At 38.7% G+C, this 26,157-nt stretch overlaps 1 protein-coding gene across 12 annotated transcripts in view; it reads left to right on the plus strand.

The window, feature by feature from the left end:
• Nucleotides 1-26,157, plus strand: part of MAGI2 (membrane associated guanylate kinase, WW and PDZ domain containing 2) — a 702,519-nt gene that overhangs the window by 671,034 nt on the left and 5,328 nt on the right. For 8 of the 12 annotated variants that reach the window (XM_039723674.1, XM_039723678.1, XM_039723676.1 and 5 more), the window contains one exon: nucleotides 8,307-8,445. In XM_039723674.1, the coding sequence (XP_039579608.1) occupies nucleotides 8,307-8,445 (139 nt within the window). Of the gene's footprint in view, nucleotides 1-8,306; nucleotides 8,446-14,265; nucleotides 14,377-26,157 lie in introns of all 12 variants that reach the window. The other 4 variants (XM_039723682.1, XM_039723685.1, XM_039723686.1 and 1 more) reach the window with 2 other exon arrangements.

The following is a 26,157-nucleotide window of genomic DNA, read 5'->3' on the forward strand; positions in this document are numbered from 1 at the left end:
GTGCTTAGCACTCAGCACCAGTGGACTTCACATGCTACTTTAGCACACAGGATTGTGCCATCTTTTTTTAGAGCTTTTAAGTTTAGATATAAGAATACTGCATGGTAATGTGCTGTCTGCAAATCCTATCACCTCTTCCCCACACCATTTGCAAGTACTCTGAGCAGAATAATCATTGTAGTAAAGTCTTTTGATTGTGAAAATTGACCACTTATTTAAAGAATTTTTTTCCTGGAGTTTAATCTCCTGCTTAGAAGAACCTATTCTTTTTCATCCCACAGCAGAGGCTCTATTGAACACTTGACTATTAAAAAGCTTTCTGAAAATGTCAGTATACTAACCAGATCACATTAATCTATATAGTCATTGAGAGCTCCAGTGACCTGCAATAGATCTGTGAGGAATGGCTTCCCTCTACAATAGCCACACTGACCCTTTCCCACTCTATCATCATTATCCATGAGCCAGCTAAGCCTCACCATCCTTATTGCTTCCTTCCATCTGCTCAATTGAACATGAGACTCGCTTGGTTACTTTCCAAGACCGTTCTTAAAGACTGGTGTCACACTTGCTACTTCCCATTCCTTTGAAATCCAGCAATTTACTGATTTAAGCAGTAGATTATATCCTATAGCTACTAGTTGAACAGCTTCATACCCAAATTCCTTTAGAACTGAGGATAAAAGTCATGTGCTTCTGCTGGTGTCTTACTGTCCGTTTCATCAGTCTGTTGTAAAATCTTTGCCACGGACCCTGCTGTTGGAGTCAGTTCCTCACTCATCCCTGCAGTGAGCAGACCCTCTGCAGGAGTTTTGCTGCCCTCCTCTTCAGTGAAAACTGATGAAAAGAATTAATCTGTTTTCTGCAGTCTTTTCTACCTTGTGCCCAAATTCTTTCGAGATCTGACAGGCTCCATGCCTACGGTATGCTTGAAAATATCTTCTTAGATCTTACATTTTAGCATTTTTCCTCCTCAAAAAGTTTTTGTGGTTTCATCTTTATCTTGTTGAAGTTTATGTACTTTTCTCTTTTGCTGTGTGGATGCAACTTTGGATGAAGGAATCTCCATTATCAGATTTCTCTGTAGGACCTATAAAATCAGCTTGTCAGACCTTGAATTTGCTTTGCTTTTGCCTGATGAGAACTGCCTGAGACTATCAAGGAGATACCAGAAAATATTCTTCTTCTTTTTCATAGTCTCTATTGGTTCCCATCCCTGATTGTAATGGTGCAGTAGATGTTATTAATATTACATTATGCTACAATGAGTTATCCTACCTCTGTTTTAAAAAGTAATAGTCTATCAAATACAATAGGACAATTTTCCTTTTATCGTTGACAGCTTTATTTCACATCTACATGGATTATTTTGCAGCAATGTTGTGAAAGGCATCAAGTGTACTGTAGTACCAGAAATCCACTTTGCTGTCTTTTCAGCCCTCATGACTGAAAACTCCATTTTCCCCTCTTGCACTACCCATCTTTGCAAACAATCAGGCATACACATTGTCCTCTTTCCAAGCTCTCTTTTCCAAATAGCACTGCCATTTCTCTCTCTCAGGAAAAGGTGAAAAAGTAAAAAGAAAAAAGCTAGAGCTCCTGCTGAGGAGTGGTGGGAAGGCCTTTTCTTGTTCTGCACCATGTCCTGTGGCCCCTCTTTCCCCCTTCTTTTGGGCAGGAGTCAAGCCCATCTCTCTGTGGGAACAAAGGGCTCAGCGTTTCCAGAGGCAAGAAGCCCCAGCTGCTTAAATAGCTGGTTGGCCACAGGAATAAAACACTTTTTCACTCCAAACTTTTATGTGGTTTTTTCAAAAGTAGCATGGGACATGTTATTGTAATTCCCCAAAGAGAAATGCCATGTCTCCTGCTGAGATATCCAAGCTCACATACCTAAAATGCACTGCAGGGAGTCCAAAATTACCAAAACCCCACATCTTTGCTCAGGCTGTGTGTTGTACCTGGGATTTCCAGGCAGCACACATTCTCTGCTGTGAGGAGATTTGCACAGCACATACCCAGCCTGTGCCTAACTCCAGGCAATGATACTTGAGCTTGACAGTACTTGGAAATTCACCAGAATAGATACTCTGGAACTGCCTTTTGGTCTCCAAGTACAGACAATTTTTCAGCCTTTTGGACCAATTGACAATAACCACCACAACAAATGACATGTAAAAGCATTTCAGTTATAAAAATAGAATGCCCATATAAAAATAATTACCTGTGATTTGTTTCTTTCCTGAGGTTTAATTATAAAATGCATTAATAAAATGACAGATAGCAATGCCCTCCACACAAATCATTTGAGGCTGCTTTTATCATTAGATTTAACATGGGCTGAAAATGTGCATACACAATTAACTTAATTTCATGCAGCTGGGAACCATACACCTGCTTAGAGACTGTTCCTTATGTACCAACGGGGGCAAATGTACACAAGGCTCTCATCCCTGGTTTAAAAGCATGCTCAAGCAAGGAAAAGCCTCTTTACTACATTAAAGCTATATGTGTTTCCCTTCCCTGTTTCTGAAACCTTGTTTGTGTGTATGGTAGGCTTTTTTTAACAAGACCAGTAATAATTGCTTTAAAATATGGCCAGAGCCAAACAAAGGCTCTGCAGATAAACCCACACGTACTTGAGGCACTTTATTCTAATGATTTTGAGAAGCTTTACAATTTTCTTTCTAATTAACCTATCAATAGTGATGTTACTTAAACATTCTTAAGGAATATTATCTTCTCCTTATTGCCAGAAAACACATTGCCCAATTTTATAGCTCAGTTGTTCTTACACATGGATGGAGCATCTGAATTAACTTGAACTGAAACAGATTTTGTAAAGAAACACTTTCCATACACACAAACTACTTTCATAATTACATTTAAATCATTAATATTCAAATTTCAAAGCATTAAGGGGGTGAAGCATTTAGTGTTTACTTTGTGCTTGCACATTTTAAAAATATAATATAGAAGCGTTCTGCTTACCAACTGGCATTGGGTTAGGAGGAGAACCAGTGGGTTTGGATAGGTATTTATCCCAAACAGCATGGAAAATCAGCAAGGGTCATATTCCTCAGGAAGAAAGAAACACAAACCAGTGTGAATAAAATTCCCAGATTAATAGCTGCAAAGAACAGGTTTCTTCAGAATAAATACAGCTCGGGCAGCAGCCAGGCAAGCTTCCCAGGCTGTCTTGCCAGCATGCTTCACCCTTCAGCTGCTGAGAACATCTGGAGAACACAGAGACAGATCACTCCTGCCTTGTAGTCTTTGCTCAAGACCACCAGGAAGTTTAAAAAGCAGAGTTGATGCCAGCCTGGGGAGTGTCCCACATGCAGAGCTTGCCTGTTGGGACTGGAAAAGGGTACATCCCTCTGTTTCACGTGTTTAAAGAAACATCAAGAACTGGGAAAAAAAAGAGGTCAACTGCCTGATGAGAATGTGGAGATGGCTGAAATATTCAGTGTTTCCTTTGTATCAGTCTCCATTGAGATGTTCACACAAACATCAACAAAGAAATTAGTATAAATCAGAATAAGAAAACTGCTTAAAGCATACTTAAATTCAAGTTTGCAGAACTTGCTGATGTTCATGTATGCTCAATGACTAAGGTAAGTAAATTTATAGACTATTAGTAATTATGTCTAAGAATTCATGGAGGACAAGGAAGTTAGACTACAGAAAGCAAAACATAGACCCTATTTTTAAAGACAAATTTTAAAAAATTCCTTTAACTTTTGTACTCAGAAATAATCTCTGACAAGTTATCAAAAAGTTGAGAAAGTTCACTGGCATGTGAATTGTGGAAAGCAAATCTTGTCACACCAGTCTAATTTTCCTTTCTTATGTCTGATTTTCATTCTTATTTCTATGTGGAAAAAGGGGGAGGAGAATGTACAATTCTCCTTTCACCTTTCAAAACTACCTTCTATGAAATTCACATTAAAAGGTTGAGGCCTGAAATGGAATCTCTTTTAACATGGTTACTTACAACAATTCCTCTCAAAGGCTGCTCTGAATGGTTTGCTTCTTAATAATAATTACAAATGTAGTTCTGAGGTGTCTGGAATAAAACAAACTCATATTCAATTACAACTCAAACATTCCATTAATAATTGGAGACCTACTGATAGATAATAAAATAAAATTTGCTGATGCCAGTATTTCACTATTCATAGGGAGTTTAAAAAGACTCTGAGAAACAGACTGTTTCAAAATAAAAAATTTGTGCTAAAGCAGTCAATCTGATAAAAGTCATAGAGGTGCACAGTGCTCAGTTTAGGGCAGAGAAATCAGATGCACAATGTAAAATGTGAGATAACTGCTCAGAATCCAAACTGACCACGAGTTGCAAATCTGATGTGTTACAAAAACGCAAAGAATTTGTTCTGTGAATATTATTAGTAAATGTGGAAAGAATGTTATCATTTTGATCTGTTCTACCTACTCTCACACATTCATAATATCTTCAGTTTGGACATTGTGAACAGACATGGAAGGATGCAGAAGAGAAGTGTGGAGAAATGCTGTGTGACATAAACTGCAGGAATCATCTTTTGAGCCTAAAAAGAGAAATGAGGATCCCATGTAACAGACTCTGATTTTATGTTTCCCATTACCTCTGGCCTCACCTTGGTGTATCTTCAATATGTGGGTGTATCTAAGATCCTCTTTAAAAATCACTGGATTTAGAAGAGACAGAAATAGCTCCACAAATCTAAAAAATTATTCCAGAATAGAAAAGTTGAGGGAGAAAGCATATTTGAATGCCTGGACAAAGAGAGCACACAGCAGGGTTTTGTCCCATATCAGCCATAAGAAAATCTGCATCATGGAGGGAAAGGAAGGGAAGGTTATAAAGGTTTAACTGCAGGAAAGAAACAAGAATTGTAGCTTATTGACACATGGGAAACCACTCCTCAGCCAAGGTTTTCTCTTTTGTATGAATTTCCAGATATGAGTGCAAAGTCTAATTGAAGCTTTTCTTGGGGTAAGAGTGTTGACAACTTTTCCTTGTTGTTTTCTCATCTAATGAGAGCTGGGCTTGTGCTGCAAAGGCACTATAACTCAGCTGTACATCAGTCAGCCACAAGACACAAAAGCAAGGAACACAATTAACCCACTGCTCCTGCAACTATTCATTATGGCTCTGGTCTCACCCTTTCTGATGTAGATTTCAGAGCACCTAATTTTTGCAAACTTGTTTCTTTCCCCTCCTTCAGTCACATAACCAAGATGCTAGCCTTTTTTTTAAGCTTTCTCATGTTATTTGCACATAATATTTTAGAAGAAAAGGAAATATCAAATCAGCTACAATATTTTATAATGAAAGAAAATACCAAAGGAGCTACGTGCTTCCTACAGAGAAAAAAATGTGAATTCACAGAAATATGGGAAAGGTTACATTAATACATTATATTTCTGCATAGTGACCAGTGAAAACAGATGGAAGACAAACAGCAAGGGAAAAATGTGGCATTAACTTAACCTTTTTACATATTAAACTGTATTAAAATCTCTCTGTCTTTCTGCTCTAGAGTGCAGAGGATTTTATTTGAAGGACTGTATATTCTCAAACAGCTTTCAGTACTAATTTTAAAAGCTATTCATCAAGGAGTGTTAGAAACACCTCTTTCATTTGATCTAATCTGGCACTTCTCTCAAGACATGCTAACAAGAACATTTTAAATACCTTCTGCAAAATATGGTCTACCCAGGCAATGTAACACAAAAAAAAAAAAAAAAAAACACCTGTCCTCAGGCATTCTACTTTTACAGGATTTCTATGGGGTTTAATTGTTTCATGACATTTAGGAACAGGCTTTCCCAAAATCATTGCATTTTTTCTGTATTTGACCTGACTAATGTCCTTGTGGGGATGCTACAAATCCATCTTCTGTCTCTGTTACAGGAGTGGTGACACAGGTTTTCTTTTATTGCTCCAAGGGTGTGAACCAGCTGCATTCTCCAAAAGTCTGGGGGATGCAGAGGGCTCTGTCTGTATGGCCAGACCTGGGGGAGATCTCACCATGATCCAGAGAGCACCTCTGTTGTATGTCAGGGTGGCCTGAAGGCTGTCAGAAATATTTTAAATTTTGCACTGCATGGTAAGACCAAATTCATTCTTTTCTAGAGAGAAAATCAGCTGAGGAAGAAATTTGCACTGCAAAAATAATACTGCCCAAAATAATTCTTTTTTTCCCCCACTGTTAATACTGCAGCATTTACAAAACACTGCAAAAATAATACTGTACAAAATAATTCTGATTTTTTTCCCCCACTGTTAATACTGCAGCATTTACAAAGTGTAATAGCAAAGCTAATATGTTTTGTTTGGATCAATGGCTTTTTAGTTACACAAAGTATCAGCATAGATTGCATACAGGATCCTAGGACAATGCAGCTCCTATTGACAAATATGAATTCTATTAATTCCTATTGAGAAACACTGTCACAGTACTTCTACTAGCATTCTTTCTGTCTCTGAGCAAAAGTAAGGACTGGATAGCTTCTTGACATCCTTTCCAGTTTTTCTTTGATGCTGGGAGTTGTGTTGACACTTCACATTGTGCACATTTATTTGGTAAATACTATATTTCAAACTCAGGAAAGAAGGAAAACCTCTGAAGGATTACACTTTGAGCTGACAGAAGTACAACTGTAGCAAAGAAAACACACAAAATAGAAGATATTTCAACGTCCAAGTCCAGCTAAGAGCTGGTTTTGTTAAGACTGTTTTGTAAGAGGGAAAGAAAGTGTGTGTCACCTTGAAGTCTGTATATTCTCCTCTCTGGGATGTGTAGGCATTGCTGTTTTAGTGTGGTGAAAACACATTGTGAGGAAGCTGTAGGTGCACAGAGAGGCAGGTAAGATCCTGCTGAGCAAATGTGTTCCTCTGGCACTGACAAATGAGTGTGCTGACCAACTCACCTGACACCCTCATGCCCTTCTCTGGGCTGCCATCACCCGGCCCTGCACCTCCACCAGCACCAGGAGAGCATCCCTCCTTCTGGGGTTCACTGAGGCTGCCCTTCCAAGGGGGCTGGGAGGCTTTGCAAGACACAAATTCCAAAGCTGTGGTGCTGTGGTGCTGCTAGCAGGAGGTTCACATGTCACCTCACTGTGTGGCCAGCTGAAGGCTCTCACCACAAAGGGGTGTCACAGCAGGCTGTGCAGTGCTGCTCCCTACCCTGCTCTCAGAAAGCAACTGCTCCCCTACTGAAGGAGAAGGTTTCCAGCATGGAAAGCCAGCCAAAACCAAAACATGCAGGCTGGAGGCAAAGCCAAGGAGGTTGGGGTGGATGGGATGTGCAGACATCAGTGCCACGTTTAACTGCCGTAGAACTAGCAGGAGGCTCGTGTGTCACCTCACTGTGAAGGCTCTCACCACAAAGGGGTGTCACAGCAGGCTGTGCAGTGCTGCTCCCTACCCTGCTCTCAGAAAGAAACTGCTCCCCTACTGAAGGAGAAGGTTTCCAGCATGGAAAGCCAGCCAAAACCAAAACATGCAGGCTGGAGGCAAAGCCAAGGAGGCTGGGGTGGATGGGATGTGCAGACATCAGTGCCACGTTTAACTGCCGTAGAAACAGAGCAGAAAAATAATAATGAAGCCAGCTCTAACTGGAAACCTGGCCAGGAGATGAGTGGCAGAAATCCATAAGCAGAGCCCTGGAGTCAGCTGCTCTAACTAGACAGCTCAGCCACAGGCTGTGCTTACTCCCAGCGAAAAGCTCCTGTGGTAAATAGTTCAAAGCATGCTCTTGGAACTCCAGCAAACCTGCTTGTCCTGTGTCATAGCACTAACCTTTCTTTGTTTAATAGCGCGCTTCATAACGACTCTTAATTTGGTGTGAAACTTTACTACCAAGGTTTGGAAATTCAAATGATGGAAGTTTCTATTTGTGCTTTGAACCTCTCTTTTCTCTATGAAAACAGCAAGTGCAAGAAAGTTCTTCTCAGGCTCACACAACACTGCACGTTACAGAGTAGCACAGATAATGTTCCAGTCATTCCACCATGTCAAGCAATTCAACAAAGCCTCTTACGTGCAGAAGATGTGAGCAAGTTACAAAGGCATTACACTGATTTCAGCAGAAGACAAGCAGCATTTGATATACCATATTCAGAATCCACTTTGGAGGTTATTTGATCTGCCAGTAATATTCCTCAGATAGACAGGAACAAATTTTCCTTGATGTGTCTGTCTGTCATTCAAGTAACCTGTGATCCATTGAATATGTCTCTTCCTGAAACACTCATTTTACTGCAATTCTGTCTGACTCAATATTCTTCTTACCTGACAGGTAGGAGATCAAATAATTGAAATCAATGGAGAAAGCACAAGGGACATGACACATGCCAGAGCAATAGAGCTAATCAAGTCTGGTGGCAGGAGAGTGCGACTGTTGTTGAAACGTGGAACAGGCCAGGTCCCAGAATATGGTGGGTTTTCATCTTTACATTTCTATATGTGCATGACTCTATACAAATTAACTATATTGCTTTTGAATTAAGTAGCAGTTGCAGATATTTATATATTGTAATTTCCTGGAGCACATTAAGTATTGCCTTAAGTGCTTGCCTGTGTAGGGGTGGACTCACGTGTGTGTGTACATCGCTGTCATCTGCTGCCCTCCCAACACAGGCAGTGGCTTCTAAGATGTGCACTGGAGGAAGCACTACAAACCTCCTAGGGGACATCTCTGAGTGTGCTGGGAGTTGCTGATTTGCCCATAAACTCTCCTTTTCTTCTTTTATTGGAATTTCTTCCTTATTGGTACTTCTCTGCACATTTTGAGTCACAGCAGATGATCTTGTTGCCATGCAATTGAGTGGCTCAGGTTGGAACTCTAAGCATTGTCAAGAATGTACTCCTTTCTTTGACAGCTTCACCCATTGTATTCTCTCTGACAAAATATATGGATGATCAATTAGAAGCCAGTTCTGAATTTAAAACATGAGATTTTGCTCTTTGTGGTGAGAAAACAGGATCCATTCTTATATTTTGTTTCAGAGAGATTTCTGGGACTTTTTAAATATTTCAAAAATTATGAGTCATTTAGACAATATAGGAACCTTATTTCATAACTGAAATGACAAAAATTTAAAAGAAATTATCCAAAGGTAATTTCAAACACAAAGAGTTGAGTGGTTTTTTTTAAACTGAAATCAGGGCTTACTGTATAGTATGGTGTAACAATTTCGTATATTTACATAAGTTCTATGATGTGCACCCCTGGGCCTTAAATCTCTCACCCCTAGCCTTCAGGAAAAGGGCTACTTTTTAATGAAAAATCCTTAACTCCTTTATGCTATGAGGTCCAAAACTCTATTAAACTTTTTTACTTTTACTTTTGAAGTTCCAGAATACCTTCCCATTAGAACCAGAAATTACAGTCACATAAAAATTCAAATACTAAGGCTTAACTATAGGTTCAGGTGAGCCTTTGTTGCCAACATAAATTCAATATCTCTGTTAAAGTCAGTTGCACTGAATGTCAATTCTTTTCCAGCTGTCAATACACATGGTAATTGCATTATTTTCTTCTCTAAGCAAGAGCTAATTCTATGGCTAAGCCAATACTCAGGACAGTGTATGCTGCATTCTTTACAACTTTCAAGAGCTTCTGAATAAAGGCAGAAAAGATGGGCCATAGCCCACCCATCTGATAATAAAGTTAGTGATTTATACTTTTGGTGAGTAGAAACAAAGCCAAAATGGCTTTCAGGGGCTCTGATAAAATGATACTAAGATATTTAATATCAATTTTAACTAGTGTGCAATCCTTTCAGAGAGACCTGGAACAGAAATTCAGGTCACCTCCAAAACTGTTTTATGGGAGAGGTGCATCATTTTTAATGAAAGAACAAACAAACAGCCAGGACTGATGCAGGGGTAATAATCCTTCTCAAACAGTAGAATCCTATACCAGCAGCTTCCTCAGAAAACAATTTAATCTAAGGTAGGTCCAGGAGGCTACAATGAGCAAAGAATCAGTTGCAGTTCAGACCCATTCCAAATCTGAATTTCTTAAGGTCCCAGTTCCAAATGTCACTAAAATCCAAAATAAATTTCTGTTATTTATATAATCTTATAAAATTGTACATAATTCTGGTTAAAAACAAAATTAAAACATTTTTAAAACCACAAACATGAAAAAATTCAGTGTAAGTATCATTGATTTAGAAAAACAAATCTTCCAAAACGTGCACAAGTCTTCCCTTCCACAGAAGATGATGAGTAGAAAATACATATAAACCACTAGAAATCTTAGCTTTCAGTGCTAAGAGAAAGCAACAAGGTGACTTCATAATGTTGTTTAGAGCCAAGCTTGCCATTTGGGAAGGCATTTGGATTACTCAGCATTAGTTGTTTAAAAATGCAGATTACTGAGAAATAAAGGTTGCTACAAAGAAGTGCTTTTTAATCAGATCATTTTTCAAACTGCATCTCCAGCTTGCAACTTTACACAGGAGAAGAACTAAGTAGCTATGCTTGAAAGGCCCTTTATCCTACTGCACTGAAAAAGGAGTAAAAGTGTTCAGGAGTTACTTCATAGTGTGCAAACAACCTGCAGAAAGCATCACAGCAAAGGACAACATTTGCACATCTGCAGTGCTTAATCTGTGCTTTATGCAGGCAGAGAAGTGTTAGAATTGTATCCAGTCTGGAGGGGGAATGGAAGCAAAATAAGAAGATGCTGGTTGAAATTAACTGAGATAATTAAAGTCCTCCCTAGGTCATTTCCCAAAGGTGTAAGAAGTAGTCTAAGAACAAACAGAAGATGAACCTAAATTCCAACAGCAGCCTGCCTAGGAAGTTAAAAACAGCAATTAACAAGCAGAACCAATTAAAATGGGAGAACACATCTCAAGCAGGCCAGATCTCAAGGTTAAGTCATCATGATGTGAAGAACATGTGTCAGAGACCCCCAGAAACATCTTTTCCAAATGTACAACTGAATGCAGAGAAGATTGTGACTTGAGGCTTGAGGACAAAGTGATCCTGAGGACAGCAGATAGTCAATATTTAGTAACTCCCTCTTCCTTCAACCAGAATTTCGCAGCTGAGATGTAACAAGACTAATTGGACTTCTTTTTACTGAAATAATCAGGGGTTTTTTTAAGCAATTACATGTCAGAAATATTTCTTATACTCATCAGGGTCCAGCTGTGGAGAGCATCAGTGGGAAATAAGATTTAGTTGAGTATAAAAATGCAAGGCTGGAGGACAGAGCTGGTATTGGGACTGCAATGGTGGTGTGCAGCAGAAGCCTAGGGATAAATATAACAATAGCACAAGTGTACCAGGGTGCTCTCCTGTATATTCTCTCTTAGTCCCTGACAGGAAAAATGGTCAGGGACTTCCTAAGCCAGGTTTAGTAATGCTGTGGTAAAGACCTTTCCAACAGCAGCAACACTCTGATTCACAGCACTAAAAAGGAGAAAACTTACCTAGAGCTACCTAAACCAGCCAGCCAAGACTGTCACATTATCGTCTTCAGCCTTCAATTTCTTGATTTTCCTTGTGTTTTAAACTCCAGTGCAATGTTTCTGTTAGTACAAAATATGGTGGTATGTACTTAAGTGCAAGAAATGTCAGTGTTTGAATGATTATGTGATTGACATCTGTAAAAACAGTGTTAAGAAAAATTCATCAATAATAAGAAAGTGATTTGTGAAAGAAAAGAATGTGTACTGGAAAGAAGAAAGCACTTAGTGAAGAAACAAAGAGTGAACTGCTGAGAGGGTGTAAATCTCCTGAATGAGTTATGTCAGTTTATACTGGCTGGAAATCTGTCCATTTCCATTCTTGGAAAATTCTGGCTGAGCTGAAGCACTCTTTAAACCTAGGGTAAGAAATAAACTGTGCTGTGAATGCATCATTTACCATCATTCCAGCTGCTGATTTTGCTTGAAAACAAATGCCAGAGATCCCAGCCCGTTTCAGAGGCAGAAATCCCCTTGTAGCAGGCACGCTACCGTCAGAATGTAAGTGAAGGAGCTCAGATGTGATTAATGCTCCAAAACTATAGCTGATTTCACAGCAGGGTGCAACAAAAGAAGTGTTGAAAACAGGTGTTTTATCACCCAGCATCTCCAAACATGTTTGTTGGGGATAAGGATAGCCAGAGGAACTGTGCTTCCATGGGAGGTGAATTATCACAGCTCATCCAAACCCGAAGAACACCAGCATCATGTTTCATAGGAAATAGTCTGCCAGCTGAGTGCTCCAGAGATCCAAGTCATAGCAAGAAATCATATTAATGTGCAAGAAAGACTAGAAGTACTGCTGGGAATCCTGATCCCAAAAAGCACTTAATGCCTGGGAAGTCTGGCTGCAGAGTGTGAGGTTTCATTCATGTCACGGGACATGAAACCCAGAGTCATCACTGCAGAACTGAGCACTTCTCCCACCAGCATTAAAAACAATTTGAATAAAGTGATGGATCAAGACATTTATTGAAGTGGCTGCCTAATTTCCCATGTGTGCACCTAGCTAAGGGGTTACTGACTTCAGCAGGAGCTACTTGGTTTGTAGCAGCTCTAAAAATCTTCCTGTTCACACTGTGGGAACATTACATTATTACAGATGCTTATGTATTTCAGGCTTAGCCATAACTATAGAAACACCATGAGAAGGACATGTACTTTGCACGGCCAAACACTGGGATGAAGTATCATCCTCAAAGGCAAAATGCAGGAAAATGTTCACAAAATCCCAAAATGGTAACATTCAAGAGGAAGTAAAGATGAGAAATCAGTCCCTCTATCCAGCTGTGAGTTCTGCTAGAAGCAAGTTACATCTGATGATTGATCAGCCCCAGGAAACTACAGTTTTTGTGGGAACACCTAGTCCTTCCTCTAGATGTCTTTGGAGGAAGTTCCCTAGGAAAGTCTCTCGTGTTTCACTCAGTCCCAGCAGTCCTGGCAGTTTGTTTTTTCTGGCTTACTGCTCCTGGCCTTTCCCGACTGGAGATTTTATTACTCACAGTACATTAAAATATATAAGTTCCTAGAAGTTCCTGAAAGCAATGAGTTATAATCAAATGACTGCCAAGAGGGTGTAAAGGTGGAGAAGGCTGAGGCAGGTCAGCACCTGTAGGTGGATTCCACCCCTCCAGCAAGGCATAGGCCCCTGCCCCAGTTGTTTTCTGTCTGGTAGTGCAAAGGGAGCAAAAACACTGAATTCCACCTGTAAGGAACACCTAAACTAATAATAAATAAACTAATTTTTTCCGTTCCTACTTCTAGGACTACAAAATCATCTGTCAGGTTTGATATAAGGTTTCTATTAAGTTTCACTTTGGTTTAAGTTGCTTGAGAGCTCCTGCAGGAAATTATAAATTTTAGAGACTCCAGCCCATTTACACTGAGATTTTGGAAAACTTTTCCATTGCCCTACTTTGGACATCTGGATCTGGCCCTGAGCATTCTAGGTCACACTGTGATGTGACACTAACAGATACACAGAGCTGTGGGACCTGTAATCACTGAGGTTTGGAGAACAAGGAATCTGCATTTTTTGATGATGGTTGGTGCTTTATGGATCTACACAATGATGGTCCCTTTCCCTCTCTTCCCCTGCTTTTTTTGGATATATTAGAAGACATGTCGTGGGGTTGCATCCTGTATTTTTGGAATCTCTGTTTCTTCACACAGTGCCAAATTGTGTACACAGCTCATCCCATGGGTTCATTACAAACAGGTGGTTTTACAGAACTAGAGTTTAGATTTCGTTTGGGTTGTTTAAGGGAGGAAGATTAAAGTGTCAGTATATGCAAATTGCTGGTTAAGAGATGAAAGCCACAAGTTATTTAGCAATAAGTAATTTCTGAAGGCCTTGAAGAAACTCTCATCTCTTACTCCAGCACCACCCCAGCCAAAAAAATCCCCAAAAATGTCAGAGTTGATACCAATACAAGGATTTTTCATACAAGTAAATTGGCACAGTTCTTAAATGCATTAAACCCTTTGCTTTTGATTTGTTATGACTCCTTCAGGAAGCACCTCAAGATGTACTCCATATCCATAGACCAGGTAGAATCTATGTCCTGAATATATATGTACAGTAGTTTAATAATCCACTAATATTTAGACTTACAGCATGCCTATTTGTCTTAGCTTTACAGAAATACTTCTTTCCTGTTACATATGAGCTTTTCTCTCAGTTGTTCTAAACTTACTAAGAATTCTCTGCTCTAACAATAGTAAAAATGTCTGTATGTCACTGGTTCTGTTAATTCTAATGATTGGTCCTAGGCTGTTCCTCCCCTTCCTTTAGGAATGGTACCTTCCAGTCTCTCCATGTGCATGAAAAGTGACAAGCATGGGTCCCCATATTTCTACTTATTGGGCCACCCTAAAGACACGGTTTGTAAACTCTGCATGTATATTATCTTTCTAATACATTCTGTTTCTCACAACTGTTTAGAGAGTATTTTCCAACTTCTTCTTACATGCTAGCTCACTTTAATAGTTTCTACAGTATTCAACTTTTCTTCCATAACTGATTATCTAAGACATCACAGCAGCTATGCATTCTACAAATGTATTTTAATATCCTAAATAATGAGTTTTGCATGTTATACTGCTGCTAGTGCATAGGTCTGCTATATTTCCACTTTTTCTCATGACGAAAATTTATCTTCTGAATATTACTTTTTAGGTAGAAAATCTTGAACTTCTGAGCATAACCTGTAATTTTCCTCATTTTTATGGCACTTGGCTTGCAAAAATATTAACAATATGAAGGTGGAAGTTAGGTGCTGAGCTCAAACACTATTTATATGCAGTCTCTTAAATAAATAAGAAATGTAAAATTGAACACATTTTGAAATGTGCTGTAAAGCAATAGTCATTTATAAAACCCTGTAGTTATGCTGAATTTACACAAAGCTCTTTGCTCTCGATTTCCAGCAATTTTCTTCAGAGAATCAGATCCAACTGCACAGATTGTTCGGATACATCCAATTTGTAACACAGAGTCAGGGCCCATATATGATACCTGGAAAGCAAAGAAAAATTTATTTTTTTCTATTTTCCTATTGATTGCTGTCATCACACAAAAAGCACAGCAGTGTCCAGATGCATCCAGCTCTGTCTGCTGCTGACTTTGCACAGTGCAGTACATTTGCTACAGTTATAAGGACAGTCTCACACACTGAAGCAGACAGACTGGAAATAGAAAGAGAGCAATATCCAGAGATGTTCTTCCAGCCTTTGAGCTTCAAGCAGCTCCTCCAGTGTGATGCTCACAGAATTTCTGCCCCTAGCAACCAGGCACTAAACTGGGCTTAAGTTATCAGTCTTGTGCATGCAGATCCAGGTAATCTAACAAATGTGTTTCCAGTTAGAGTTTATTTCCAGTCTGAGTTGATAAATAAGATTTTTTTTGAACACAGACACATCATATGCTTTGCTGCTGCAGAGCTGGACACATCTAGAGGCTATTTGGAAATGTTCCCATGTATTTCAAGTGTGTGTGTCATCATCAGAGACCTCCCAGCTGCAAAGTTCCTGAATCATATAGAAATGTTGATTCCACCACTCCTTGTATTCTCACCTCACCTCTGTTTAGTTCTTCACTGAACATAGCTCAGAGAGGTTAGATAGAGGTTAGAGGTTAGATATCCAGGCTGGAATTAAGGCTATTTTACAAGTCCCAGTGTTCAGCTCAATGAACTGCAGTTCCAACACAAATTCTACATATTTATACCCTCAACATTCTGGGCATCATCTTTATTTTTCCTCCTACAGAAAAACATACACAGGAAATAAATATTTTTTCTGAAATAAGTAGAAATGTAAATACTCTATAAATATAGCTAAAATCAGTTTTGCAGTCACCCAGCTGTGAATGGTTTTCATTTATTTTGCAGGAAGTGTTGCAACAGAATTTTTTTCTCAGTATAATGTATCCAGAAAATCAAAAGAACTTCAGTTCTGTTCAACACCAAAACTGAAATACTTGCTTGATAAAAAAATAATGTCATGTCAAATGAAAATATGTTTTTTTATAAAATGTCTTCATTTCAGGTATTTTTAATGAAAGAGTTTGGAGGGGAAGAATTTTCCTAAAGAGCCCATTTTTATGGGGCTTATCCAAACCAAAAATGTGTCTGTGCTACCACTCATTAGTTCCCTGAGTAAGGAGTCAAATTTCCTGAAGCAGAACAGAAAAAGTGACCATTCTAGTATGCCTTAGGAGAGGCCCTACCATAACGTCATAGAGCAGTCTATTTTGAGACCTCATCTCACATGAAGAATTTTTTTCCCTTTTGTATAAATAATCATTCCTGGAAGATGATCAGCAGCCTGACTGGAACTAAGACACAGCACAGGAGAGATGCAGGTGGTTTGAAAGGTACCTCCAGATCAAGTGGTACCTGCCTGTGCTTCCTTGCACCATGGGTTTTGTAGCCCTTACTAGTGACCAGTGCATTTATATTTGGAAAAAATAGATTAAAAACTGGGAGCTTATACTGTGGGGTGATTGTTTGAATACAGTTATATCCTTCAGAAGATGCCAGTTTGTAGTCTGCTACAAACTGATTTTTCTAGTTCTATTAAAATGTCTGAAACTTTTACATTTATCTAATAAATGGCTAAAGCACCTTGGCCTGTACTTTGAAGCCAGATACTCACATCTGTTCAGAGTAGTGATCAGATAATCCAGTTCATCTCATTTTTAATGCTCATTTTATAAATCTCCAGACCTGAGGTTGGATGTTATTTGAAACTTGAACTACCTCATATATCATTTATCTGGTGTGAGTGCAAAAATCAATAGTCATTTTGGAAAAGTGCCCTTTCTGCCTGTGACCACCTTGGTGGAACTGCAAACATTCATTCATATTCCTGCTGCGTTTCCAATACCACCTTCTTATTTCTAGCAATACCAACTTAATTTCAGGAACCTGTGGTGTGTAAAAAGAAAAAAAAAAAGACTAACTAAATGAACCAATATACTGGTTAATAAAATTGGTCTAAAACCATCAGGCAATTTGAATATGGGCTCCCAAAAGTTCTAGAATGTTTTATTGCTATGGGTAGAAAAACTAATCAAGGGCAAAAATTAATATTAAAACCTGCTTTACAAACATGTCTTTAGTATTTAATAAATATGTAGCAGCTGGCAGAAAAGTAGAACATCCTTCTATTAAATAACAGTGGATGTGTTTGTACAAGTGGGTGCATATAGTTATTTCTGTCTTATAGAAAATTTCTGTTTCAAAAGATATGCAGACCTTTATCCCTTGATATAGAAATATAAAACAGTCTTGAAAGAAAGAGGAACACATGAGATGACACTTTCAGTTTTCTGGCATTGCCTTTAAGCTTCCAGGAAGGCAATACCTCACTTTTTAAATGCAAAAATACCGAGTCCTAAACATTGCTTTGGCAATTACACTCCCAGTGGATTCAGGCCAGTCTAGCTCAATAGTCTAACCCAGGCTTCCCCCATCTGTACAGCAGGGATAGAAATATTTACTTACCTATCTCATGGGAGTGTTATGGGGATTAATTATTTAATGCTTGAGAAGCACTTTAAAGATTAAAATTCCTAGTTGACTACTCAGTATTATTACTAAAGCAGAACCTTGCTAATCCACACCAAAATTGGCAGTGTCCCCCATATCTGAGCAAAGATTTATTAATAAGGTTGTTGAGCAAGTTGTCTTTTAATTAAAGCTTCATTATTTTAATATAATATTCTGGAGTAGATTTACTAATATGGTGTAAAGTGTAGATAATTACAGCTAAACTACAGTGAATAAAACAGATGAACAAGCATTATCCCGGTTTTGGTTCACATAAACTGGCAGGCAGACTTCCCAAAGAAGGGCAAAGCTCCACCCACAAATCTCTTTATAACACTTGTTTTCATGGCTCCCTGTATTTCCATCCACTTGACAATACTGGAAGATAAGTACCCAAAATACAGAACCTGAGAGAACACAGCCATCCCTCTGTCTCCACAACATCAGTGTTTGCTTTCCTCATGGAATCCAGATAAGTAGGTAAAATAGGAATTCAGTAACACTCACTGTGTCTCTGCAGTTTGCCGTAGGACTAAGTCCAGTCTTCTGCTGCTGCAGCACAATATCCCAGAAAATCCCTCTCCTGCTGCTCATCTCACATCTCTCATTTGCCACAGGCCCCCAATTAATAACGAGACTGCATCACTGCAACTTGTTCCTACTCAGAGTTACTTTCCCCACGTATCTGTGATGGCATCCTTGCCACAGGGAGCTAGGGACCAAAGGGAGCAGTGTGAAGGCACACGGGAATATTCCTAGATGCTGTATCCTGTGTCAAAGAGCCTTGCCAGTGGCCTGACTCTGTGATGTTCAAGACTAAGTTAAGCTAACAAGGCTTCTCATGATCTCTCCTCATTGGCATCAGAAATATGATGAGTGTCATTGATCACACAGAGAGTGACACAAAGAACTGTTATTCCAAGCATTAGGGAGGCAAAGGCAAGCTCTGTCCAGAGAGGGAACTGCAGGTCCTGCCTCTGTCCTCACTCCAGCATCCCATGGTGCAGCTCCTGGCTGATGCTTTGTGGCCCAGCCACAGGAAAAGGTTAGCAGAGGTCATGCCTTCTGTCAGATTTCTTAGGGCTCCTTATTCCTAGCTTGGGGGGAAAAAAAAGAAAAAAAAAAGAAAAGAAATGTGAGGGTTTTTTACTTTGACTTTGATGATATGAGGTCATCTCCAACCAATGCTTGACAAACATGACCACAGAGAGTGCTGAATTTTGCTGAGCAAGCAACACAGATATGCAACCCAGAATTTTGAACATCTGGATTTTCTAACAACATGTACTTTGTGTTTACTTATTAGGAGCTGAATATTACAGTGTAAAAATAATTTATTCATGCACTTCCATCTCATCATAGAGTTTTCAGAAAATCAGATGCTACAACAGCCCTGACAGCAGGCGTGGTGCCAGAGTCAGCTCTGCACCCTCATTGCCTAAAAACCCCCAGTCTGAAAAGAGTTTGCTGAAGAGACACTAAACTGCTTCTGCAGCTTCTACCCTAAGCACAGCAGGACTACTTATTCATGAGCTTTGTGACTGAGTTCAAGCCAAGTGTTTTGCTTAAGATCCTGCTCTCACTCACAGAGTGAGAACCTCATTGCCTACCAGAAACAACTTTCTAGGAGCATTTCATACACAGTCAAAATGCTCCTCGCTTATTAAGTAAATTTTATTTATTATCTACATGCTTTTAATAATAACAACAGCTATTTGTTGACCTGACTGAATGTGATGCCTACTGTTAACACCCATTTTAGCTGTGATAATTCATAATTTTAATATTTAACTTTAATTAAGTGTGTAATATCCAACTCTTAAATTATTCAGTCTCTGTAGAATGTTTTTCATTAATACCACACATTTTATTAACATATTTATGAACACCTTTTATGACTTAATGTGGCTTAATTCTATTAATAAAAACTAATTTGAAAGTCATTATCTTTTTTAATTATACAGTAACTTCCAATGTAGTTTTTCCAGCTCCAGCAGAGCTCTGGGAGAAAACTGCTGAGGTTTCTCCAGTACTACTCTGCTGCCTGACCACACAGGAAAAAATAAAACCTTCTCTATTGACAGGCTGAGTATTGCCTGAGTAGCTCTGATCTGGAAAATATGTGAGATGCTCAGCACTTCAGAAAGGGCACCAAACCACCTGGAGGACCTATTGAATAATAATGTGTGGTTAGAGCAGCATCACTCAAGACTGGTACTTAAGCTGTCCACACACTTAATATTGACATCACAGAGAGGAGCTTCCTGTGGAGGGTAAAAGCCCCACACAGGCTGCTGCTCTTCACTTTGGCTCCTTCAGTATTAGTAGTCCTGCCACATTTATGCAGATGGATTAAGCTGATTCAAGGAAAAATCTAATTTACCAAGGGTTACAGCCTGTCCCTGGAGGCAAGAGTAACTGCAGTTCTTGTTAATAGATCCCTTGGGGAGAATAGAGTGAAGGAACACTGAATGATTTTTATTTATATATATATATATATATATATATGGTTTATTTTAGAACCATTTGGTTGAAATGGAAAGCAGGTATGTAGCCATCTTGGTTATTATTACCTATAGTAATATAACAATATAAAAGCATATTATTATTATTAAGGAAGGAAGGAAGGAAGGAAGGAAGGAAGGTTGGTTCTAAGACATGACAGCTGCCTCTCATGTCATTGTAGCTGAGCCAGTTATGCCCCATCAGAAGGGCTGAATAATGTGAATGTCCTGATACCTTCCCAGAGGGGTTTACAGATGAGCCAGTTGTGTAAGGGTGGACATTGGCATGATAAAAAGTATAATCCCATCTCACAGGATCTGCTTCTTATCAGCCTCTTCTCCTATCTGGCTCAAAACCCAGTTTTTCCTTAAATAAAAGTTTTGCACACCTGCTTTGCTCCTGGGCTGTGACCTTGCACATCCTCAGCAAAGCACCAGCTGCTTTTGGAAATGGACAATTGTTTGAGCCATTAACCATTAACATTCCAGTCTCTCACACCAAGTTCACTCTGATTGGTGATCATGATGATTAAAATATTTAATTGATAGGACTGTTTATTAGAATCATATCTACAGAATAAACTAAACTGGGTCTTGGAATGAGAGGTAAACTTTGTACCCATAACATCTGGCCTGAAAATTTATAGCCAGAAGTCTATTACAGTAAATTAGTAAACTGATTTACCACATTAATTTACCTGTTTCTGAAATACAACCTGATTGTAGGTGTGGCTCCTTATTTTTTCCCCTCTCCTATTCTGTGCTTTGGATAGATTTTTTTTTTTTTTCATAGAATAATGATTCTTTTTTATTCTTGCTATTGTAAGAGCAGTGTTAAAGTCTCAACCCTGTTGTAAGATGTGAGTGATGTTGGAGAGAGCCAAATGATGCAGAGCTTAGGCACTATTACAAAATCAAAATGAATTGTTTATGGATGTGATTTATATTTAAGGGGTGAACAATGGCAGAGTAACCAGAAAAGGGCTAAAGCAGCACCCCAAGATATCCAAGACAATCCAGGCCACCTGCTCTCCATGGCAGAAAGTCTGAGTGTTTCTGAATTCATTAGTTATCTCCTGTGTCAGCCTGAAAGGTCTCAGGCCACTTACTTGCAGTGGCCTGTGTTTTCTAAAAAGGACCTGATGTGGGGTGATGGGTGTAGATCTCTGTGTTCATCACTCAGCTTTGATCCACAGCCCCCAAAAGGGTTTCCTGTAAGGAACTCCCCAGCTTTGGTTGTGTGCATGTTCAACAGAAGAGCAGACATCTATTTCCAGAGGTCTCTCTCTTTTGAGGTCTCTATTCCAGGTCTCTCTCTTTTGAGACACCACTCTCTTTGACTATATGAAGCAATTAAATTATTATCTCAAGTGGTAAGGACAGTAAAATGCTGGTGAAACAGTGCCATAATTAAAGAACTAACTCAGGGAAAGGGATTTACTGATGATGCCCTGGGATCATAATCATAATAATGTAGGATCAAAACCAGTGCAGAATAATAATAGGAAGTCAGATCAGTTGCTTCCCATGGTTCTTTGTTAACCATATTTAAAGACTACCTTACATAAGAAATTGAAAAGTGATTTCATACATAGATAGTGCTTGCTACAGATTAAAGCACACACAAATCAATGTGTGTGGCTTTCTTGTTTCAAGAAAACGTGCAGCATTTTCATAAATAAATTTTTAACTTTTTTCCTTGCAATATACAGTTTTCCCCTCTCTTACTGAAGTTTAAATTTTCCCTTTCTGTCTGTTCCCTTAGCTCCAACACAAAGTAAGATCATCTCCTGAGCTTCTGTAGATTTGGTCTTCCAAGCATAACTAACAATCTGCTCTTTCTGAAGTGTTGCAATAATTCTAAAATTAGATCTCAGAACATGAAAGCACTTCTCTAACAAACCCCTAAGCAGAGTACAGAAAAGGTGATGAAAGTGAATTTTACCTGAGATGAAATCATTCAAGGTCTCATTAAATGGTCCTTGTAAGAACTTTATGAACACTGTGTCTGCTGAAAAAATATTTAGGGCATCTTCCATTTAATACTTAGGTAAAGTATACAATAGAAGATGGATATACTCAACCTAAAGGAACTAAATGTTTGCTCATCAGTAATGACCAGGAACATGAAAAGAATAGGGCATCTGAGTGTCAATGGCACTTGGAGCTGAGCCAAGCAGGATGTAGAGCTGTGCTTCCCAGCATTGGAATAGGTCAGTGGATGAATTTTCTGGATGTAAAATTAAACCTTTCAAGTTTATAGAAGAGATTGAGTGTTCATCACTTACACTACACTTACATTCATATCTCTTCAGTTCTTGTGAACACCTGCATGAGTCATGGCACCAGTAGCTCCATGTAATAGGAATAGTGGCCACTTTTTCCAGTATTAGACCAGTGACAGAAACAAAAATGCACAATGATTTTGGGGACAGAAAAACTAGGTCTGGCATTGTTTCATACCACAAATATCAGTCTTTCTTAATTAATCATTCTGCTCTTTTGATAATACCAAGCACAAAATTTATAAGTGAAAGATGTCAGGGTTCAGATGCATGTTTGTTTTCCTGTAATCTTTTGTGACTTGTAAAATAACTCTGGTTACCCTGAGCAACCATCCTCAAACTTTGGAAAAACAAATGTCTGAAGCCAAAGAACTAATTATTAAAATGTAGAAAGTTCCATTCTTGAGCAAAGCAACATTTAAAGTTATATTTATAAGGTACTCTAAACATTCAGAGTCACCATGACATTGTTGAGTACAAACAGGCAAATGGATATAACAAATATGGCTACATTAAGATAGAAAATTAGATTAAGTTTTCATTGTACCAGAAACAAGTCTTCAAAATACTAAGCTGATCACTCAGCTGCATGTGTGAGAAAGGAGAAGTAGTTCATATACAAAAATAGCCAAGTATAACCTGGGTTTACTTTTATAAATGTATATGGCATGTATCTAATTCCTATACACAGAATTAACATTTTGCACCCATAGCACACTGCCATCATACTTTGTAAAGCATAAGAGCAGTACTAATGATGGAAGGGTATCCCACCTGGATGTGCCCACAGTGACTGACCCAAGGAAGTGCCATGTCCCAGCAGAGGACACCTAAACCCATTGGTGTTTGCTTCCAGGGCTACTGGTGTTCAGGGATCTGAATGTGGATAAGTTCAGTGGAAGGGGAGACAAGGGAAGTGTAATTTTAAGCCAAGAAAAGTGCAATTTGTGAGAAAACATTTGCATAGCATATTGAATAATTAACAGGGATTACCATTTGTAGCTGGAAGTACAGGCAAGCCGTAAGGTGGGGGCAGAGCCCATTGCCACTCACTTTCTGAGAAGCCAGGGGAAAGGGTGGCATATTGTGTCACATTTCCATAAGGCTCATAGCTGAACAGAAAGTACCAAGAGCTTTTCTAACCATGAAATCTTCAGAGAATCATTTATTTCAGGAGACAAAGGGTGCTGCGTGTTTGGGTTGTGGAAGTGTCAGGATAAAAGATTAAAGATTCTTTATATATTCTGAAATATCCCTCCTTAGAGAGTGTTAAAGAAAAGCTTCAGGAGACCAATGCAATCAGGAACATCAAAGACATGTCAAGCTATAATGAGAAAGACCCAAAAGCACTCCTGGTGTAGCACTGCCAACATTAGTGGATACTCACCAGGGGACAATTTGTCCCATTTTTGTTATTAGCAGTATCTGTAAGAACTACTTGCCACCTCCTGGCAATACATAATTGCAGACAAAAAAAAGTGGGGGGAAAAAATAAATCACCATATTTTTATTCAATCAAATCCTTTTTGATTCCCTAGGAAAATAATTCTGGGAAGATATGAGAACAGCTGCTAAGACATTTCAGAAAACACTTCATCCAGACTAATGAAAGTGTCCAAAGCCTTAATATATTGTACATTTTTCATATAATTTGAAAATTAAAAAGGCTTTGAGATTTTATTGTATTTAAGTAATAAAATGTGATGTAATTTCTACTCTTACCACAACATATTCAATAAATTAATATTAGTACTTTATGGATAATTATATCTGATGAAAAACCACACATCCTTTATAAATTAGTAAACAATTATCTAAAATATTTTGATGCTAAGAGAGAACCTAGCCACAAATCAGAGGTCCATGGGCAGAGCTCTCCTCTCTATTAGGACTAAAGCCAGGGTTCTTTTTCTCATGGCTCAGCCATCAGCAAGCACTGGATCCAGGTAGAACAGTCCAGACAGGAGCAAATAGACTCATGAGAGCAGTACCCTCATTTCCACTCCACTGAATGTGTGAGAGCTGACAGAGCAAAACAAACAATTCATGTATGTGGCAGCTCTACCTCAAGTAAAAAAACCTTGAGACAGAAAACTTCTGTTCCTGATGTTTTCCCTGTGTCACTCTTCCCCCAGAATGGCTGTGTTCATCTCCCACTTGTCCTCCCACACACTCAGTCTTGTGTCTGTGGTGGCTCTTACTCAGTTAGCAATTTACTCCTTTGCCTGGGAGTTATGCAAAGCTGGTCGTAGGTGAGTCATTCTTACACATCCCATGGAGAAGTGCCACCAACTTGTGTTACAGTAGCTGGTAGAAACTAAGAGCCACCCAGTAAACACCTACTGAATTACATCAAATGAAATGCCATGACAGTGGCAGATTATAGTGCTGCTCCCAGCTCATTTGTCTTGTCTAAATTAGTAGGTCAAGGGAGATTTTCTCCCTTCAAAGAAAGAAGGCAGGCATCTATTAGCCTTCAGTGAAGGCAATACTTTTGAAAACCAATTTCTCTCACAATGGTGACAAAGTCAGAAACAAGTTCAAAACTACGCTGTCCCTAAATCTCTCCAATCAAAAGTGCAACATTCTACTCATCTGCTTGCAAGTTGTTTGGGCATTGGTAGTTCATGCTCTGTTAAACAAATACTGTTTTCTGTTCCTCACAGAGGTGAAGGAAGAAAAAAGTAAAATCAGTGCTCTGTCTCTGGTTTAGTATGTTTACAAAATGCTTTGAGATATGTTGAAATAACAGACAGTAAAAGTAGGTTATGTTCCAAATTAACTCAAAGGTTTTATAAAAAGCCTTAGACCAACAGAATAAAAAGTATTCAGAAGTATTAATACCTCTCTCAAAAATGTAGCTAGAAACTGAGTATAATCATGAAAATAAATTACTCGTTTAACTGCTCTGCAGGATAAAATTTTACATTTTTCTCCTGTTTATGTTTGCTATGGAGAAGCAATCATTTTAGTGCTGGTTGAACAAGTCCAAATGAACCCTTATGGCTTGAACACAGCTCTTTAAAAGGGGGGTTTTTTTCTGAACAACAAATTACTTACATTCCTGCACTTTGCTGTACTCTAGTAATTTTTACACTTTTCCACAATGTTCAAATATTAGAGGGAAGTTGGCTACAATGCCCTGACATGAGTTTCTCCTCACTAGCGAGTGACATACTGCAACAATGGCTTGTTGACATTAACGTCTACCAAGGCTGAGGATGACATTCTATATAATGGCATTTCATTTGAAAGAAAATCAGGTTAGGTTTGGTTTGGCTGTCTCAGACTGATGGTACTTAAACCTTAAAAAAAGTAATTTTCTTCTTACTTGCAAGTGCTATATTTTCAAAGAATATTAATTATAGTTTCATTCCATGACAACATTGTTCCATAACCACTGGAAATACAACCTATATTATATATAGGTGCCTTCCCTGTAAGTATTTTAAACATAGTGCAGCCAGTGACCCACTTCGGGCTGTCCCACAGCCAAACCTAAAAATCTGTGGCTACAAGTTTTCTTACTTGGTAGGCCAAGCTGTCTTTTACTTAGGGATTTCTGGGGAAGAGATAAAATCCAGTAATGCATGTAATATGGCATGTCCCAGTTTATAGACACCTATGCTTGCATATCAGTAGATGTAAGAGATATTCTGGCTCACTTTTGTTGAAGTACATTGTTTTTTCAAAAAGAAAATAGAAGAAATTCTGTAATCTCCAGGCAATAAAGCAGTCAGCCACTAACCTCCAGGTCTCTTCTCCAGAGCATCCTACAAATAGCTGGTACCATATTATCCTTTTTGCCTCAAAGGAGCCACG

This window comes from Passer montanus, unplaced genomic scaffold (assembly GCF_014805655.1).
Source record: "Passer montanus isolate IOZ18808 unplaced genomic scaffold, ASM1480565v1 scaffold50, whole genome shotgun sequence".
NCBI lineage: Eukaryota > Metazoa > Chordata > Aves > Passeriformes > Passeridae > Passer > Passer montanus.